The sequence below is a fragment of the Manis pentadactyla genome, chromosome X (assembly GCF_030020395.1).
Source record: "Manis pentadactyla isolate mManPen7 chromosome X, mManPen7.hap1, whole genome shotgun sequence".
In the NCBI taxonomy this organism is placed as follows: domain Eukaryota; kingdom Metazoa; phylum Chordata; class Mammalia; order Pholidota; family Manidae; genus Manis; species Manis pentadactyla.
In genome coordinates, this window is record NC_080038.1 from 128496835 (window position 1) to 128517759 (window position 20925).

General features: G+C 44.2%; 1 protein-coding gene across 1 annotated transcript; it reads right to left on the reverse strand.

The window, feature by feature from the left end:
- Nucleotides 1–11567: 11567 nt before the first annotated feature.
- LOC118935163 (pseudouridylate synthase PUS7L-like) lies at nucleotides 11568–14326 on the reverse strand. Its single transcript, XM_036931247.2, has 2 exons — nucleotides 14241–14326; nucleotides 11568–14097 (listed from the first exon to the last, which is right to left on the reverse strand). Exons 1-2 carry the CDS (start codon nucleotides 14267–14269, stop codon nucleotides 12162–12164), a joined length of 1965 nt encoding a protein of 654 aa, XP_036787142.2. The 5' UTR covers nucleotides 14270–14326; the 3' UTR covers nucleotides 11568–12161.
- Nucleotides 14327–20925: the final 6599 nt, after the last annotated feature.

Here is a 20925-nt window from a genome sequence, read left to right on the forward strand (position 1 = left end):
GAAAGGGGTGTAAAACACTGAGGCAGGAATGGGGTGCTCACTATACCTGCTGGGAGAAATGGATCAAGGCATCCTGGCTGGAGTCAAAGGATGTCAAGCCAGATGGGAGGATTGGAAGAAGCATTGTCTACTGAGTTTTCCTAAGGCTCTGGGGAGGGTGGGGTGGAAAAGAGACCCAATTCATCATTGTTATTGTGGGCCAGGCACATTACCAACATCATCTCTATTTTTCAGAGGACCCCAGAAGACTGGAGGTAGCCTCATTGGCTTAGATGAGGAAAAATCTTCATAGGGGTTGAGGTTCTTAATCCCATCCACATGGTAAATTCTAGAACCAGATTTTGAATCCAAGTCTGTGTGGGTGTTTCCATGACATTGTGCTTTCTTACCCCTACACATGTCTCTGACCCATATGCTGGGATTAAAAAGACCCAGGGAAATCCAAGTTTCTGAAAGTGTTCCCAAGGGCCCCTGGCCCAGGTCCTTGAAAAATCAGAGGCCATTGGTGATTGTCTTTGTTTCCAAGGGCTGCCGTAGAAATTACCACAAACTGGATGGCTTAAAACCATGGGAATGCATTCTCTCACAGTTCTGGAAGCCAGGAGTCTGAAATCAAGGTGTCACCAGGCCCATGCTCCCTCTGAAGCCTCTAGGGTAGTATCCTTTTGTGTTAGCCAGGCTTCTCTAGAGAAACAGAACCAATAGGATATATACATAGAGATCAGGAGATCTGTTATATGGAATATGAAGGCTGGCAAGACCAAAATCTGCAGAGTGGGCTGACAGGCTGGAGACCCAAGAGAGTCTATGTTCCAGGTGGTCTGAAGGCAGTTTGCTATAGTACCTGGAAGAGCTGATGCCCCAGATGGAGTTCAAAGGCAGTCTGCTGAAAGAACTCAATCTTGCTTATTGGAGGCTAGTCTTTTCATTCTAGTCAGGCTTTGAACAGGTTGAAGGAAGCCCACCCACATTGTGGAGGGCAATCTGCTTTACTCAAAGTCCACTGATTTAAATTAATCTCACCCTGGCAGAAACACCCAGGATAATATTTGACCAAATATCTGGGCATCCCGTGGCCTAGCCAAATTGATGCTTAAAATTAACCACCATACCTTCCTTGCCTCCTCCAGCTTCTGGTGGCTTCAGGCATTCCTTGTCTTGGCAGCGGCTGCATGACATCTCTGCTTCCATCTTCACATTGCTTTCTCCCCTATGTGCTGTGTCCCAAATCTCCCTCCTCCTTTCTCTTAAAACGCCACCTGTCATTGGATTTAGGGCCCACCCTAAATCTAGAATGATCTCAAGATCCTTAAGTACATCTGCAAAGATCCTTTTTCCAAATCAAGTCACACTCACGGTTTCTGGAGAAAATAGGACATGGACAGTTACTTTTGCAGGGCCACCATTCAACCCACTTAAGTGGTTTCCCAAAGGAAAATCTGAGGTGTTTGCTGGCACGGCCACTTCCTAGCTTCAGGTAAAAAAACAAAATTAAACCCCAAAACCAAAGACTCCAGTCTACTAATATTTCCAGTGCAAGGAGGTAAGTCAGCCACCATTTGGGGTGGATATTTTAAATGCAGGGTCACTCTGGGGGCCCAGCAGTTGCTGCTGCTCACTCAGGGAGCTGTCTGTCCCATCCTTATGTGACATGAAAAGGAGGCAAATGTCTAAAGAGCCTTTTTTATTTTCTTTTACAATTTATTTTCTTTATTTGTACAAGATGTTTGTGGTTTATTTCACAATGGCCAGATATAGAGGCTTTCATTTTTTCATTTCCTTTTCTAAATTACAAAAACTGTTCACATTTTAGGAAATTTGAAAGCACAAAGATAAAGCACTCCTAATCTCTCTGCCCTAATACAACTGGTTTCTTTTCTCCACATTCCCTTTCATTATTGTCCACATATGTGCAGCCCCTCTGTGAAGTCTTCTCTCACTTTTGCAGCAGTCTTTAATGGGCCTTCCACCCTCCAAAAACATTTTGTGAATTGTAACACCTTTCTGTTTGTTTGTATAACTTCTTCCACTTAGACTGAACTTCCTCCAGTGCAGGGGACCATGTCTTTTCACCTTTGTGATTCCTATATGTAGCACAACACCTGGCACACAGCAGATGTTCAATAAGGTTTCTCAAATGAATTAATATAGGTATGTGCATAGTCGTAATCCTGATAAACAGATATTTGTATAATTTACTTTTATTACCGAGCAGCAGAGTACACACATTTTTATAGCTATTGTTTTTCACATAACATATTTCAATAGTTGCCTAATATTCTATTCCATTAATGGACAGTAATTTGCTTAATCCTTCACCTCTTATCGGGAATGGTTCTTTCCAGTCTCACACTATTCACAATTATACTGCATTGAATACTCTCATATGCAGCTGTTCCTGTTAGTTTTTTCAGTGAATGAAATTTCCAGAGTAGAATGAACATTTTTTAGTTCTTATTTATATTTTGCTTCCCAAGAGGGTTAAACCAGTTTGCATTAACATTGTACAGATGTTATACTTTAACTACGATTCTGTCAGAATTGTTTTTAAATCATTTTTGCAATTGTTTTCAAATATTGTCTCATGATTTTATTTATTCCATTTGAATTCAGTACGATTTAATGAGCACATTTGAGTCCGATGTGTAATTCACATGTCAAAACCTAGATATATCTAGCAGTTATGGCTGTCCAGGGCTATATGCGTACCCTCTATGGATAAGGGAAAAAGCAAGATTTAATATTTAGTAAAAAATGGCCCTGAAAAGGAAGGTTGCCATCCCAAGTCAGACCATTACAAGGCAAAGACCTCCCTGAGGCAGATATGAAAGGATCTGTTCTGGGTCAGCTCTGAGATACCTCCTCCATCCACACTGGTAAAAGCCTCCCCATGTTTACAGTGAAGAAGAAGGGAGACTTCTTCTTAGAAGGGAGATGTCTTCAATAGTAGGAAACTGCTTCTGACTTTACTGATATTGTGTGAGTTCTGTCTTTTCAATCAATGCCTTTGACACTTTTTTAAGCCACTTTTAGTATTTTATATCTAGACATTTGACTAAATAAATACTTCCTGACTATTGAGATTATATTTGTGTGCTATTGCTGATGTTCTTCATTCTTTCCTGAATATCTGAATTTCCCTGATATTATTTCCCTTCTGTCTAAAGAACTTATTTCTTATAGTGCAGGTCTAGTGACAATGAGTTTTCTTAGTTTTCCTTTATCTGAAGATGTCCTTGTTTCATATGCACTCTTGAAGGATCTTTTCACTGGTTATAGAATTCTAGGATGACAATTTTTCTTTCAGCACTTTAAAGATATCCCATAGTCTTTTGACCGGCATTGTTTCTGATAAGAAGACTGTGGTCATTTGAATCATTACTTCCTTCAATATAATATTTTGTTTTCTCTCTGGCTATATGCAGGATTTATTTTTTTATCCTTCGCTTTTATTCATTTGATAACGATGTATCTGGTATGGTTTTTTTCATGATTATCTTGTTTGGGACTCACCAAATTTTGGACTTTTTGGCCATTATTAAAAAAATTTTCTTTCTTCTCTCTTTTCTCCTTCTGGGACCTGTATGTTAGATCTTTTGATATTGTCCTACAGATCCCAGAGGCACTGCTCACTTTATTTTCTTATCTTTGCTTCCTCTCTTCTTTGGACTGGAGAAGTTCTATTGATCTATGTTCATGTTCACTGACTCTTTTTGTCTTTTCCATTCTGATCTTGAGACCATTCAGGGTTTTCTTCCCAGAGACTGTATTTTTCAGTTTTAGGATTTTATTGATTTTTTTTCTAGTTTCTATTTCTTCTCTTGAGATTTCCTTCTTTTTCCCATTCAATACAAGCATATTTTCCTTTACCTCATTGAGAGTAGTTATATAGCTTCTTTAAAGTCCTTGTGTGATAAGTTCAACATCTGGGTCATCTTTGTGTTGAACTCAGCTGATTGCCTTTTCTCTTGAGAATGGGTGGGTTATGTTTTCCTGTTGTTGCTTTTGTTTTGTTATGTTGAGTAATTTCGGATTGTATACCAGGCATTGTAATTGTTAGGTTGTGGAGACTCTGGATTCTAGTATATGTCTCCAAAAAGTGTTGATGTTTTTGGTTTAGCAAGCAATTAACTTGGTTAGCCTCAGACTGCAAACTCTGTCTTTTTATGGAGGACATCAGCTCAATTATCAATTCAAATCTTTTAGCCCAAGCTGTAATGTGATTTGTATCTGCCCCAGGCACCCATGGTTCAAGGGCCCAGGGGTCAGCCAGAGACCTTGGCTGACTTTATGCACAGAATACAGGGCTTTCTGATTCTGCTTCTCTCCTTTTCAGGATTCCACTGGCATTTTCAAGTGGCTGAAGTTACCTGGGTTCTGATATCTCTTTCTTCAGGCCAGAAAGATGGCTGGTTATTGGAGTTCTCGCTGTCTTGTGCCGCACTACAACAGTATCTGTGCTCTGGCTAAAGCTGTGAAAATGGAAACTCACCCCATGCCAGTCCTTTCCAGTTTTAGTTCACATCCAAAATCGGCCTGTTTTTCTTTTTCTCTCCAGAATCTCTGGGCTTCTTTCTTTTTTCTTTTTGTATTTCTCTCAGAGATTACAGTTGTTACATTCAGGGGGGTTGTTCTATTAACAGCTTATTCTACCATACAGGAAGTGGAAACTTTTTACAATATTTGAATGAAAATGGATATTGGGGGATTTACTGCTTGTTTAAAAATTAATATATATGCATTTTAAATGGTATGACACAGAAAAACACAAAGAAAAATAAAACTACCAATAATTTCATTTCTAAACAATACTTACTATTAGCATTTTGATATATTTCCTTCCAGTTTTTTTCATGTATATACATATATCCACATGTGCTTAGCATGGAAATACATATATTTCTTATAATTAAAACAGGAACATACTATACATATATTATAACTTGCTTCTTCCCCCAATGCACTTTGGCAATATATAACAAACACCAGAAAAGAGCTGTTCTAGGTTTAAGAATAAAGAGTTGGCAAACTTACTGAAAACAGAGTGTAAAAGGAGAGTTTTGATCTAAAAGGGGTTGGTGCTGAGAGGTGGTACTTTCTGAGAGTGAGGTCCATAGAAGGGCCTCAAGACCCTGCCCTTGCTGGCATAATAGAGTCGAGGGAACAGTGTCTTTTTTCCAGCCCTAAATATCTGAGGAGTTGCTGAGGATTTGAGATTGGACTGGGGTTTCTTCTGCTGCCTCCTGGCTATTAGAGCCTCTAATGGGAGAAAGTCCCAGCCCTGGAGTCTGCAGATTAGACAGGCCACACAGGTAGATCCACAGGACACTGGGAGTCACTGCAGCTCCTGGGTGGCCTTTCCAGCTGTAGGTCCTGACCAGTAGCAATGCACAGGGAAGAGGTGAGGAGTAGGGCATTGAGGTAGCAGAGCATAGCTAATATTTGCTGCATTGATTTCAGTTTTGGGTGTTATCACTATAGTTGAGGATAACTTCCCTCAGAGTCAAATTATTGATGAACACTCATTCCTTGTTCCTCAGAATGAGTCTCCCTTTGTATAGGTCTGATGTTAGGTATTTACTACTTTTCCCTACTTACCCATCTGCCAGGATGTTGAATCTAGGTGTTTAGACCTGGATCCTCCACCCAGTTTCATTAGCCACTGACATCAAACTCAGTATGTTGTAATATGAGCTCATCATTCCCCTCCAAGACTTACTCATCTTCTTGCCTTTAAAATTTTTGTTCAGGATACCATGATTAGGTTTCCTAATTGCAAAGTGTCCTTGCTGACTTCTCTCTCTCTCTCTCTCTCTCTCTCTCTCTCTCTCTCTCTCTCTCTCTCTCTCTCTCTCTCTCAGATCTTGTCTTCCAATCAGTTACTACATTCTGGTGACTTTTGTTCCACGAAAAGGAGCCACTAAAGGATTTTGAGTAGAGGAGTAGGATGTGATCAGATATGGGCTTTAGTATAGAGAATGAACTGAGTATGGATGAAAAGAGACAAATGAGACACAGAGACCTGTTTGGAGAATGGCAATAGACCAACACGAGAGATGAAGTAGTAATGGTGAAGTGGAGGAGAGAATCAAGAGGCAGCCCATAAATGGAATACCAAAAAATTTTCCAAACCAGAGGAACTCTTAAAATTTGAAAGGATGGTTAATGTTGTTCAAGATATACTTTTTAAACTTAAATACAATATACCCATAAAAAATGGACTCCATCAGAAGGATCAGCTTGATGGGTTTCCACAATCTGAACACATCTATGTAGCTATTACCCAGATCAATAAAGAAAGTATTACTAGCATTCTAGAAGTCCCTTAATGTCCCCTCCCAGTCACTTAGTCCCCTCCAAGGGTAGTCACTAATCTGACAACTAATGCCATTGGTTAATTTTGCCTTTTAACTTTATATGAATGGAATTCTATAGTATATATTCTTTTGTATCTGGCTTCTTTCACTCAGCATTATGTTTGTGAGAGCTATCCATTTTTTAATAGAAATAACTCTTTCCTTCTCAATGCTTTATAGTATTCTATTCTTAGTGGCATTTGTGTTGTTTCTAGTTGGGAATTGCTGTGAATAGTGCAGTGTGAATGAATGTTCTTATATTTGTCTTTTTGGTACACATGCATCTGCTTTGATGTTGGGAATATATCTAGGAGCAAATTTTGCTTGTTCACAGGATACTGCCAAATAGTTTTCCAATGTGTTTGTACCAATTTACACTCTGCCTAGCAATGTAAGAGAAATCCAATTGTTTCCACACTTAGGACTAACTGCCTTTTTAAATTTTAGCCATTCTGGTAGATGTAGCAGCAGAGTCTTTTGCTGTCCTTCTATTAGATGCAGTGAAATAGAATCACATGCATTAATTTACTCTGAATTAAAGATGAGTCAAATGAAAGAGTAAGCCTGGCCTCAAGCAGCTCTAAATCCAGTGGGAGACTCACTGACATGTAAGCAGAGGATTACAACATATAATATGTGCTATTATGGTAGAGGGAAGATAATATGCTAGGTTAGTCCAGAGGAAGAAATAGTCCACTCTGTCTCTAGTATGTGCGCACAGATTTGAGGGGCATAGAGGAAGCAAACAGATCAGTTAGTTGACTATTAAAATAGTGTAATTGGGAGGTGAATAAAGAACAAAGGCACGGGAATTGTTAAGCAGGTAGCATTGACATGATATGACTAAATCACTACTAAAATGTAGAGAGCAAGAATGGAATTACCAATGATATTAAGGAAGTAGAATGGACAGGTGGGCGTGCAATGTAATGTGGACAATCAGTTATCCATGGTGACTCCCAGGTTTTGGTGTCTTGGTGGATGCTGTTGTTATCAATTGAAAGAGGAAAAAAGTAAAGAAACAGGTTGAGAGTGGGAAGCAGGAAAGATGCCTTCAATTTGGACATGCTGAGTTTGAAAGACCTATGGGATATCTATCTATATGGAGTTATCAACAGTAAGCATTTGGAAATATGGGCCTGGAGCTCTAAGAAAATGAGGGGACAGAGCTGTGGATATTTGAGGGGTAGCTGGTGTTTTAGGAGCTATTTGAACAGTGGGAATGCATGAGATCAATAGGGAGATTGTGAATAAGCTTTGCACAGAACTCTGTGGAACCCATTTAAAGAGTACGTGGAAGAAGATGACCTCCCCCAAATTGAGACTTAAGTATAATTATGGTGGTTGGAGAGGGGGAAACAGAGAGGAAAAGGTGGAAGCCCTAGGAGGCAGACATGATGAACCATGTAGCAAGGGCTCAGAAATGGGGAGGGATTGCTATCAAGACACTGGAGATGAGGAAGGACACTCCTTGCTGACACTGGGGGGAAGTGAAGAAACATGCACACATAGATACATTTGAAGACAGGGCAAGGAAGTAAAAAGTTCACACTTGAGGGCCTGTACCTCTGTAAAGACATATTGCAAAGGCATCCTGTTGGATTTGTCATTTCAGTGAATGGAGGCACAGATGACTAGGGGCAAAACAAAGATTACAGAGTAGCCCTGAAGGCTTTACCAAGGCCAGCTACCCAGTAAATCAAGATTCCCCAAGGGAGGGAGAGCCCTGGTGTACACTTCAAAGGAGCAAACCCAGCAGTTCCCCTGGGGCCAACACCTTAGGAATCCACTTCATGCTGAGCTTCTTGAGGCTGGCCATTTTGTTGAAAGGGTTACAGGGAAAGTGCCTTTAGCTGGGGAGTAAGGCAGACTGGGAAATTCTCAATGTGTTATTAATTGAATGTTGGGACTAGGACACAGGCCAGGCTGGTGTGACGTCGTCCAGCTAGGTTTCTCATCTGTCCCCGCTCTAGTCACTTCTCCCTACTTATACCTGTGGCTGGATTCCCTTTACCTTGCTTTAGGTCTTGGCATAGAGCTGCAACCCTTTTGGCCCAGGCTGTGGCAGCAGTGGTTTAGTAGTACTCCCAGTTCTCTTAGTTGACCTCTGCGGAATTTTTAACATTTAAGCCTGAATGAATTCAGTGAGCCTCTGCCTCCACCTTCTATTTGCCTTTTTGCTGGCTGGGATCCTCACCAGCCATAAGCCCTTGCTGTTCTTGCATTTTAAACTAGCCAGTGGAAAAGTGAAGGCACCTTACAGACCATAGGTTACACGTGAGAAACACAGACCGAGAAGCATCATCTTTCCAATTAGACGGGGGGAAAAGGGAGATCATGATCCACGCGGAATTCCAATGAAGATCCCGTTACAATGTTAGCAAAAGTTTGGATGTTAACCAAAAACTGTCCATCAACTTGCAACTCCAGCAATTACAGCTTCCACATGGGAATTTTACTCTAGATGGGACTCCATTTCATCCAGGGAGAGCTCTCTGGACGGCGCTTATTCAGGATGCAGGTGTGTTGGGAGATTTAAGTAGTTAACATTTGTGAAACACGCTGCACCCTTTCAATGAAAGGTGTTTTGAGGAGAGTCCACTATTGTTAACATCATCTTCTTTTTGAAATACTCCAGGTGTCAAGGTTCTTGTTTACACACTGCTTTCAGGAAGGAAAGGTGTTGGACTGTACAGAGTTAATCCATTTCTGTAAAATGCCCAAGGAGCTAGCATCAGTTGGAAAGTGAGTGACAAAAGGGACCATGTGAAGATTCAAAGACCTCTCAACACCAATTATGCCAGGGAGTGCTAAGCAAATTAGCACTTTGGCTAATTAAAAAAATAAATACTCGAAGTAGTCAGTGAAAATGGCCCATCACCTTGATAAATAGTCAGTCTGTTTGAGTAGCATTTCCAGTGTTAATTGAGGTCTGGGTGATTCAGTGCCCTGGTGGCCAAAAATGAGTCCTGAAAACAAAAAAAATAAAAAATAAAGAGAAGGTACTCAGAGGCCAGGCCACCAAGACCATGGCTTCTCACATCTGCACAGCCCCCAGGCCAGCCCTGTAGAACACCAGATGTTTACGCTCTACATCCTGGCCTCCCTTCCAAATGGCAGGTCTTAAGAGTCCCACTGAAGGGCTTTGCGAGCTGTTGGTTATTTGTGCGGAGTGCTGTGGATTTGATTTTTGCCTGAAATGATTTCCTGACAGACTTGTTTCCCCAGATGGTGGTATTTCACTAGGAAACGGTTTATAAACAAGGACCAAGATGTGGACATGGACTCAATGTTCTCTGTAGGCCTGAGACCCCAACAGTGGCCTGGGCAGGAGGGTAGGCAGGGGTAGGGTTAGAGATTCCTCTGAAGCAAAGAAGATCTGAAGTCTGAGGCAAGGTATTTTTTAGAGTCCCTAGGGGGGATGTGAGCCTGGGAGAGTTCTGCCTTCCCCAGTGTGGAAACCATGCCAAGGGTAACGAGAGGAGTAAACGAAAATGTTGAGCCTGGCAGTGTGAAAGATTGAGTAAACCCATAATTCAGTCATTTGCAAAGTGGCTGGAGAACTCGCCTTCTTGTTGGCAGAGCAGTCCCGAGTCGGCGATGACATGTGAGTAATAAAGTGCCTGTCACTCCAGCTTCAGCCAGGGCTTTGCCTCTGGATGCCACAAGGAAGATGAGGGTACAAATGGACCAAATCGCTTGGCTGAAAGGCCTGATCCAGCACTTTCAGCTCTCTGAAGGGCCAGCTCAGGCTGTTGTTGAGATGTGGGCATTGCTGTGAACAAAGTAATTGCTTTCATTAGGTCCCCTCCTTTCCCATAGGCCCTCCTCTTTGGGGGAAACCCTATTAGCGTGCTACATTATAGAACCAAGTCAGAACAGGCCAGAAATGACTGGGCACCTCTTTGTGCCTAACATGGTACCAGGCACCAGAGGAGAAGTAGTAGTCAGCTTGATGTGGGGAGAAGGTAATGGTTTGGGAAGGAGGTGCAGCTGGTGAAAGGTGTTCTAGGTGGAGGAATGAACTCGGCCAGTGAGGGGTCAGTGAGGATAAAGGGAGGGAGAGTAGTTGTTGGAGAAAAGCTGGAGATAAAGGTGGCCTCAGGGGTGTGTGTCCAGTGCCACAAAGAGGACTTTGGAATATGATCCACAGGCAATAGAGAGGACCCTAGAAATGTCCAGAAGGAAGCACTGGTGGCTGATGCCTGTGACTCTGTGCAGCAGTTGGAGTTGCTCGGCCCAGGGTGTTGCAACAATGCAGACATACAGTGCTTCACACTTCGTCTAGGCCAGAGGCCAAGAAAATGGGGAGACAGTGTGACCTATGGCACAGGCCAGGGCTTCAGAGCCAGACACAACTGGGTTCAAATCCCAATCCTGGACTCCGCCACTTAGGTGCTGTGTAACCCTGAGCAAGAAACCTCACGTCTTTGAGCCTCCAAATGCCTTCTGTCAACCTGGTCTCCTCCTCTTGCTCCTATTATGGGGAAGTGGTGTAGATGAAAGTAGACGTGTCCATAACACATAGGTGGCCCGCTAAGCAGTAGCTTCTCATGCTTGCCCTCGTCGGGGGACACTTATTGAGAAAGAACCAACCAGACTGGCTAGCAGGTCGGACCAGGCTTGTGGGAGACAGGGGTGTCACTGGTGATTTCCACCATTCAAGCTGGCAGAACAGTGGCCCAAAAGCCTGAGCCCAGGGAAGTTGCTGGTTCCTGGTGGGGGTGGTGCCAAGCCAAGCTACGCTGTAGATGTGGTTGGGAGGGCAAGAGGAGCTGCCTGCCAGCCCTTTGTTTCACATGGATATTCATCTCTGCCTGTGTGCAGCCTCCGAGAGGGCCTTGTTTGGAGAACTGCAGCAGCAAAGCAGGAGAAGGTATATTTTAAAGTGACAGGTCTAAACATACTGCTCTCTCCTTGCCCTTTCACAGCTGCAGATCCCCAATCCTGATCCTCCCTGGGAGAAATAATAAAACGCATATGTTTATAATAAAAATCATATTTCCCTCTTCCTGTGATGTCTCCCAGTTGTAGGTTCCCATCCGTTTGCTGTTTTACCTATCGTTTAAGAAACGTATTTTAAGAAAAGTAATCTTTTCCACTGACATGTCCTATAAACGTCACATCCTCAGCTTTGGTTCTCATTGAGGAACGGAGATGCATGTTTTGAATATTTCTAAAAATGCTTTACACTCCATTCCCAGGCAAGAATTTTTTTTTCAAGATAAAGAAACTGTATGAAATACTTTATTTCAATCTTCATCAAAGATTACTTACTCAGAGGTAAACTACCCTGGGGTAGCTATCATAAATAGAAGGATCATATTTCCCTGTTGCATTATGCTCATCAATACTTTCAAAAATATAAAAGAATGAGAATAATTAACAAAATGTTTCATCCGTCTTTTTCTCCAACCATATGCTTTCATTACAACCTAGTTTCATCTACATTCTAAGCAAGGAACTAGAGGATACACACCTTACTCCAAAATGATTTTTCTTACGTTGCATATTATGTGCGTCTAATAGTCCAGAAAGTTTGTAACCATATAGTGCAGCATAACGGTCACGGAAACATGAGATACTAGAAAGAGCACTGGCTCTGGAGTCTTCAAAGCAGATCTTGCCCCTCAGTAGCTGTATGTCCTCTGGAACGTCAGCATTAAATTCCTGCTTCACCAGGATGTTGTTTAACTAAAGGAGATAATAATAGAAAGCTCCCAACACAGGGGAGATGCTGAAGGTCCTTTGGCTCCCTTGCCTTTAAGGAGTGACATATACACGACTGTACCAAGGGTATCAGTTTTAAAAGTCATGCTTCATGACTTCCCTCAGACAAACGGTAGCATAACACGAAGCATCAAGATCAAAAGAGATCGAAAGAGACAAAGTTGCTCCATCAGTGTGGGAACTTTCCGTTTTGCCATCAATATCTTGTTCTTCCATTAGCTGGTATGAGAGGTTATGGGGATGTTTTAAAATCTGTCTATAGCACCCCGGGACATTCAGTTTCAGGGCAGGCACTCTAAACCTACACGTCTGTAGTCCATCTCTTCTGAGTGTGTCCTGGAACCACTGCCCCACTCGGTTCTCCGGGTACTGAATGCTGTATCCCAGCACGGGGAGAACCACCTGACGTATCGCATATGTATTAGCTGTCTCCTCTTCTTTAGTTACTGGACGAACCTTGGTATTTGGGACATTCTCGTCAACATCTTCATCCAAACAGACCAAGTCACCCTCCACTACTCGGGATCCATAGGTTGCAAGTCTGTAAGATACTGCCTCATTCCAAACTCTGCTGCCGTATGCATGGACATAGAACACGCGCATAGAGTGGGGGAAAGAGAACCAGGCCTGGACGCAGCCGTCCTCTGTCATGCCAAAGCGGTGCAGGGACTCCAGCAGCGCTCTCTCTCGGACTCTGAATTCAGGCAGCAGGGAAAGTGTGCCTCTCGCATCCTCAGTTTGAAGAAAATATTTCTTTGCTCTATTTACAGGATCATCCAAAACTTCTGGTGTGAGAAATAATTTCACAGACTTCACCATTTCACTCTTCAGCAAAGCCAATCCAATTTGATCTGTGTGAACTTTCCTTCCCATCCCAAATCTCTGAGGTCCATAATAATTCACAAACCCTTTATTCTTAACATTTTCTATTGCTTCCAAAATTCTCTCTCTCAGGTTTGCAGAATCATTTTTTTGGTTTCTTAAGTTCCGGATGACAATATCAAAGTGATTTCCTTTAAGCTGACCAAGTCTAAGGAAATCATCGGCAGACCGAATATTGAACAGATTCATCCTTTTCTTTTCAATTTCTTTTTCAATATTTTTCAACCTCTTTGGAGTCACTTTTCTAACAACCATTGATTGATAGGTGATGGCTTTCTTTTCTTTAAGTCCTACATAACTAAACTCTGAAGGAATCACACCAAGTTTGATGGCTAAAACACCAACTGCTTCAAACTTTTCCAGATTTTCTTTTTGTAGGGTGAAGGCTGTATATATGGCTTTTCTTTCCTGGAACTCAGGAAGAGACCTTTTCCTGTGCTTGTGTACTTTTTCCCGAAATCTTACTGTAATCATACTTGGATTATCCGCATTGCAATTCCGGACAGGAAAAGACTTGGTTTCCACAAGATTTCCAAACTTTTTGTTGACAAAATGGTGGACAGCTTTTCTGTGCTCTTTGTTTGTATCAGGTTTAAAGGTAAATGTGGACTTTTCTTTCTTGGCATCCAAATATCTAAAAAAGTCAAATGCTTCTTCTTCAGATACCAAGTGACAAAGTTCTTTATACTCAAGATTTGGTTTTACAACAATTTCATTGCTCTTTCCTACAGTTATTAAGAAAGGAAATTTCTGCCTAATGGCACTATGCAAAATAGCTCTCTGGTTTTTGTCAAGAATTCTGCCTAATGAGAATTCAGGTGATGGTCCGATTACCTCAGTTTTAGAATTCCACTTCTCTTTTGTATCACAGGCGAACTGATTCAGCAAATCATTAGTTTTTTCTGCTAACAAAGAGCCTAACACATCAGCTTTTCCTTCTTCACCTTTGGAAGTTCCATCACTGATGGTATCTTCCTTTTCCAAACCAGGCTGACAATTTTGGTCCTCGTCGGAGCACACAGCCAAAGTATCGACCTCCTGTTTGCTTCCCTCTTCCAAGGGCAGATTTTGAAGATCTAGTTTTGTTTTTTTGGTGTTGGTGAAATTATCTGGCTCAGGTAGTGCTTTGCTAATCATGCAAACAGTTCATCAGTGGCCTTATTAACTAACTGTTCCTGTTCATCAATCTCAGTAACAACGAAGTCACACGGGGAACTTTTTATAGTGCCATGAAATCCAACATGATCAGTAATGAAACACAAAGAACTAGACCTGAGTCTAAAATCTGTGTCCTCTTCCATTCTTAAGTAACAGATGCCCCGGCTTCCAAAGACTTCTAAGATTCGGGACTCTCTCTGCTGTCCGAACGTATCTCGTACACGTTTCCCATTACCCAGTACATCCAGTTATTAATTTTTCTGCATAGTATTTCTATCCAACAATTTTCTTCGCTATTTATTGTGTATCTCCCCTCACTAGAACGTTATCTCCCGGAGAGCAGGAACCTCGTCTGCCTTATTCCCTGATTTAAAGGTGTTGAGCAAGTGGCAGGCCCGCATTCAATACTGATTGTCGAAAAAAGGAAACAAGTACAGAATAATGGCAGTGAGAGTGAAGAAAAAAGATCACATTTGCTCATGATCATCAATAAGGCATAAAGCAAAGAGTGGTCATCCAAGTCCTCAAAATGGTGCAAGAGAGAGAAGTTTGGCAGAGACCTACTGGAAGTCACGTGCAAACAAAACATGCAACGTCAGAGAAAACGGAACAGCCCGGAACAGAGCAGCACAGGAAGTTTTCTAGGAGGGGTCTGGAACCACAACGGGACTGGTGCCAACCACGTGAGGCACCGACGGCCCGCCGGGGCCTAGGCGGCACGGGGCGGTCAGCAGCTGCCACTGGAGGCGTGTGAGCAGGGGGACGTCGTGACCCGAGGGGACATCGAGCACGCGGGCGCCCTGAGCGCGGCGCACCTGCTGAGGGCCTGGAGGCCATGTGCCCAGGGGCACGGCCCCCGCCTCCTCCCTCCCCGCCAAGAGGAAGCGGTGAGGGCATATACTAGGCTCGTGGGGTAAGCCCCCGGGGAGGAGGCAGCGGCGGGGGAACCACCACCAGGCACCTCGCAGGAGAGGCAGCTGAGGGGCAGCGAGACCGGAAGCAGGAGGCGCGGCGTCCCGGGCGCGGAAGGCGAGGCAGCGACCCCGCCAGGGACCTCCCCGCGCTCCGCCCTCCGCACGGCCCCCGCGCTCCGGCCTGCGGTCCGGCCCGTCCCCGGGGCCCCGGGCCGGCGTCCCTGCTCCCTGCTCGCCCCCCACCCCCACCCCAAATCGCGGAGCCGGCCCGCGTCCCCAGGCAAGAATTTTTAAATCTCCTGTTAGAGACAAAAATATAGAGAGAATGCACTACACAGTGATGTGTGTCCCTTGGGCTGGATTGTCAGAGGGCAAGATGGGAACTGAGGTTGTGGGAGAATGAGCCGCATCTGGCAGCTGAAATCCAGGCTTCAGTGCTTCTATGGGTCTCCCTGAGGTGTGCTCAGTGCAAGGCATCCTGGGACGTCAGAACCTGGGCCTGACAGTGAGTGGAGTGAGTTGGGACTCTGGGAGGTTTCTCGTGAAGGTGCTTGAGTGAGACTGTGGAAGGCAAGGCCCAAGTCAGGACACTTGGCCAGCACGACCTTCAGTGCGCAAAGGGCAGAAGAAGCACCCTCTCCCTTGGTCTGAGGGAGGAGGCCCAATCTGAGGGCATGTGGAAGGTAGCTGGCTTTGTTTGGAGTATCTGTCCATGTGTTGTTCTATGGATGAAATCAAATGTATACAGTGCACTTAGCAATGCTCCTGGCACGTATGCAGTAGGCACTCAAGTTGGCAGGATAGGAGGGCTGCTTTTGAGGCCCCTGCCAACTGTGCTTGAAGTCCAGGCAGGGCTTGAGCTGGGGACCAGGAACAGGGAGGAGATATGGAAAATGTACAGTGTGAGGCCGAACACAGAAGAGAACTGAAGGAGCCAAGCCAGGGATAATCAACGGGGTAGGGGAGAAAAGTGCAGAAAAATTTCTGGTTAGGAGGCAGGCAGGTAGCAAGTTGGTCTATGTGGTATACTTTGTCATTTCACTGGCTCACTCATTCATTCATTCAGCCAACAAATACTTATTGAGCATCTACTATGTTCTAAGCAGTGATTTAGTTGCTAGGGATACAGCAGTGAGCAAAACAGAGAAGGACCCTTCTCCAACACAGTTTGTAGACTCATGGCAATAGGCAACAAAGGACATTTGGGGGTGGGCCAGTAGTGGTGGACTTCAGAGCTGACTTACCCAAACTGCAGAACCCACAGAATGGGAGCCCAGAAGTTGTTCATCTCAGTCCTTCCGAGTTGTGATTTGTCCTGAAGAGTGGGGCTAACCCTCACCCCAAAATTGTTGACGGGGCTAGCTTTGCAGGGAGGCACAGTAGATAGACATCTGACACTGAGGACTGTTTCTGGGAGGAAGGGTAGGTTTCTCTGCTCCTATTTCCTGTTTACTGTGGCCATTTTGCAGAGAAGGAAGCCTATTTTTTCCCATCTCAAGACCCAAATACACTGCAGGAATAAAATCTAAACAAACTAAATTATAATCACAAGGGAGAAAAATAAAGCAGGGGAAAGGGAAAGGGCGTTTCGGGGAAAGGGTGGTAAATTTACATACGGGAGTCAGGGAGTCATTTAAATAAGGTATCATTTCAGTGGAGAACTGAAGGAGAAGGAGCAAAACACTGAGATCTGGGGTGGGGGAGAAAATTCCAGAAAAAGGTAACAGTCTGAGCAAAGGCTCTAAAGTAAGAGCGTGCCTGGCATTTTTGAGGATCTATGTGGAAGTTGTTATGGTTGGAGTGGAATGGATGAGGGGGGAAGCAGTGTAAGATGGCACAAGTGGGAGGCCAGTTCATGTGGGACCTCACGGACCATGGTTAAAGCTTTGACTGACTCTGAATGAAATGGGGAGCCATGGCAGGGTCCTGAGCAGGAGGGACATGATCTGACCTACAATTAAATGGATCTGTCTGGATGCTGTGCTTAGCATAGAGTATAGGAGAATAAAGGTAGAAGCATGGATGGGCTGTTGTCATAATCCAGGCTAGAGATGACGGTGGCTCAGGTCAGGGTGGTAGAAGTGGAGGAGATGAGAAGTGGTCAGATCCTGGATATAGTTTGAAGGTGGGGCCAACAGTATTTGCTGATGGGTTGGATGTAGGGTATGGAGAAAATGAGGAGTTAAGATTGATGCCCAGGTCTTTGATCTATGCGATTGCAAGAACTGAATTGCATTAAGAGAGATCGAGAAGATCGTGGGTGGGTTTGGGGAAGAAGGTAGACAAAGATCAAGAGGTTGGGTTTTGCAAATCCTATCATTTGCAACAACATGGATGGAGCTAGAGGGTATTATGCTCAGTGAAATAAGTCAGGTGGAGAAAGACAAGTACCAAATGATTTCACTCATACGTGGAATATAAAAACAGGAAAAACTGAAGGAACAAAACAGCAGCAGAATCACAGAACCCAAGAATGGACTAACAGTTACCAAGGGGAAAGGGACTGGGGAGGGTGGGTGGGAAGGGAGGGGGAAGGGGGAAAAGGGGCATTACGATTAGCACATATAATGTATCGGGGTGGGGGGAACATGGGAAAGGCAGTATATACAGAGAAGACAAGTAGTGATTCTATAGCATCTTACTACACTGATGGACAGTGACTGTAATGGGGTATGTGGGGGGACTTGATAATAGGGGGAGTCTAGTAACCATAATATTGTTCAAGTAATTGTACATTAACAATAGCAAAATAAAAAAAAAAAAGAGTTTGGGTTTTGGCATGTTAAGGTTGAGAACTTACCTGACGTCTAAGTGGTAAAGCTGGGTAGACAGTTGGATATATGAGCTTGGAATTTATAAGAGAGGCCTGAGTGGACCTTTGTTGGGCTACGAGTAGGGGCCCAGAGGCAGGCCCTAGTCAGCTTGGGCCCCTCCTCTTTCACTTGGCTTCTCAGAGCCAGAGCTGGAGCCAGGCACAGGATCCATCCAGAGCGGCAGAAGCTGAGCCCTCTCCTCCCTTGGCTGCTCCTCGGGCTGTCTTGGTCTCTCTCCCTCAGGGCCTAGTCCCCCTGCGCTGCGCTGTCTGCTCTGAGTCCCCCCACACTGGGCTCCTCCCACGTGTACTCTTCCTAAGGAAGCACTGCGAGGGAAGGAGCAGGCTGGACTCCAAAGCTGGGTAAGGGGGTGGCTGCTGGCAGCCTAGAGCTCCCTCAGGGCCATTGGCTATTGGCATCACCTTCAGAAATAGGTGATAGGAGTAAAGTGCCAGGAATACGGCAATTAGTGTGTTCTTTCAACCTATATGTACAATTAACATATTCTTTGGAGGTCACATTCCTCATGTGTGCAGAAGGGATTTTTTTCTTGTGATGCTGTAGCAACATGTAGGAGTCAAGTGAAATAGTGCATAAATATTGGCATCTTGGACAATTGCCTGAGTGTTCCTTTCTGATTGTCCATTTTCTATCGTGGTGCTCTGAGGTCCCAGAGGGCACTACCTGTTCTCAACTATTCCTGATGAAGACAGTCATTTGTTTTGTCCACCCGCAGAAACCTCCAGATGCTTACCTCCATAATTTCTTAGCAGCCCAACTTGGTATCTGTTTATGGGTTGGAGAAAGGACTGCTGTTTCCAGGTGTGTGGTACTATCACAAATGCTCTTGCCATGTGGCTAGCAGCCAATCATAGATAAAGTCAAGTGCGGGTGCCCTCGTGCATACGGAGATGCTCTAGTTACTAACCAGAATGAACCTCCTTCTTTCCTTGACAACTAACATCATTCCTTAAGCCTGCTTTTATGGGGTGCACGTTGTATGCAAGGATACACTGGTAGAAAGTATGGATTTATTTATTTTCACATCAGGTTATTCTGACATAATTGCCTAGAAACCTTATGAAGCTTTGGAGATCTGGTTATGAGTCACAGAAATTAACTTTTCTTTTCATAAGAGCTCTTTATAAGAAGAAAAAAATTGAGCCAAATGCCTGTTCTTTGAACTTAAGTTGTCTTTCTGTGACTCGCTGAAACCTGAACCTGGATGTCGGTTAGTCTTACCCTTGCTTTAGCTTTAATTTTCAATTATTCAGCCTCTGCATCCAAGAGAAGGCCTAAAGCAGATGTCCCGACCTGGACCTCACCCGTTGCCGAACTCAGTTGTTTTTCTCCCTCATCCCTGTTGCCTAGATTGCCCCCAGAGGGACTGTGGGGAACCCATAGAACTCTGTAACAAGGTGGCCATCCAGGGTTTTATATAAACCTTTAGAGATCCTCGGTATGGAGGAGCTAACAGTGCCTCCTGACCTTATACATAAATCAACTAAAAACAATTCTTAAACTTAAAATGAGTGTGAGGAAGACCAACAAAGTTCTGGTTTTTCCATAATGAATATTTCAATTCTATTTCTGAAATAACAAATCAAAAAGGCTTTCAATTACTTTTTGGGGGGGTGCCTATTTTCATAGGAGTCCAAAGCATGGGTTGAATTTTTCTATTGGTTAAACCATTGCTTTTGCCAGTCAATATTTTGGGACTGTGTTGAGTTCCAAAAGTAACTAGAGGTAAAATGTGTTCTTGGGATGTTCGTTTTCACTTTATAATTTTAGGCTTCTGGGGACAACCTTTAAGAGATCTATTTTCTTTAAGAGGACTAAGCTTATGGCTTGGTTTCATTGCCACAAGGATTAAGAAGGTAACTTAGAGGCTGAGAACCATCTACAGAATCACTACCTAGAATCACCTAATGGGTTGGGAGAGATGAAAGCTGCAGTCACATTGGAGCTGGGGCTCTGAAGCAGGTGGATAGACTGGAGTAACGACCCCATGCACACTGGGTGTACATAAGGCAGTGGGGCAAAGATCAGGGCCCACACAAGCCCAGTGGTGAAGCCAAGCTGTGAGACCCCTGAAAGCAGGTGGGCATGTGGGAATCCCTCCCGAAACTGAATAGGAGAAAGAAATGGGAAATAGTTCCATGGGGACCATGAGGTGGGACAAGGAAGGTCAGGAACCCAGACAAACATTCAACATTCAGCTCAGCAAACACAATTCTCAAATTAGAATGTAGACCAAATGTCAGTTTTGTCCAGAAATTTGTTGAACAGCCTGATATTACAGAAGTAGCCCCAGGATGTTGACAGCCCCAAACAGGGAGGTGTGAAGAGCTGAATGGTGGAGTGTGGCTGACACTACACTGAGGGGCTGGGAGGGGAGCAGATACTGGCTCTGATTCACTTCGTCTCATGAGCAGAATGGAAAGGTGCACGCTTCATCTGAGACACAGATGAAAATGCATAGTAACTCTGGTTTCTCCAGGCCACTTTAGGGCATGGGACAGTCCAGGGCCTGAGTGGAAACCAGGTGCTAAACATATTCACAGAATACCCACCAGCAATGTGCTGGCTGATCAGCACATAAACTCATTCACACTGAGGGCATATGGCAGGTGGCTCTGAGTCCCAGCCAGCCTCCTACCTGGATCACTAACCCTTGGGCTTCTTTCTGTCCCTTGGGCCCTAAGTGGCTCAGATTCCTCTTTTGTGGCCAGGGGGTTTGGTGTTCCCGGCAGTGTTGTTGTCTCACTACATCTCCTGCCGCTGCTTGCCTGTGCAGCTCCTGAGACCAGGTAGGAGAGGTGCCCCTGATGACTACTGACAACCCCTGGCCGCTTTTTATTCCTCTGGCCTCACAAGTCTTATTTGGGCTTAATGGTAGCTTGAACTTTTAAGCTTTGCAGCACCCCTCTTTCCAAAGAACTGAGGGCACCGTCCCTGGGGACTGGACAGGGAGCACTTGAGGGACCCCATGCTGCATTTGGTGTCCTTGAAGTACTTCCTCCAGACTCATGGTCAGCGGGGATCCCAGACAAGCCACGAGTCTTCTGTTCT

Excerpts from the sequence above, each read along its gene's own strand:
- LOC118935163 (XM_036931247.2), bottom strand. The coding sequence starts at position 14,269 with ATGGAAGAGGACACAGATTTTAGACTCAG. Across the intron at positions 14,098-14,240 it reads GACACAGATTTTAGACTCAG|CAAAGCACTACCTGAGCCAG; the intron begins GTCTAGTTCTTT and ends TTGCATGATTAG.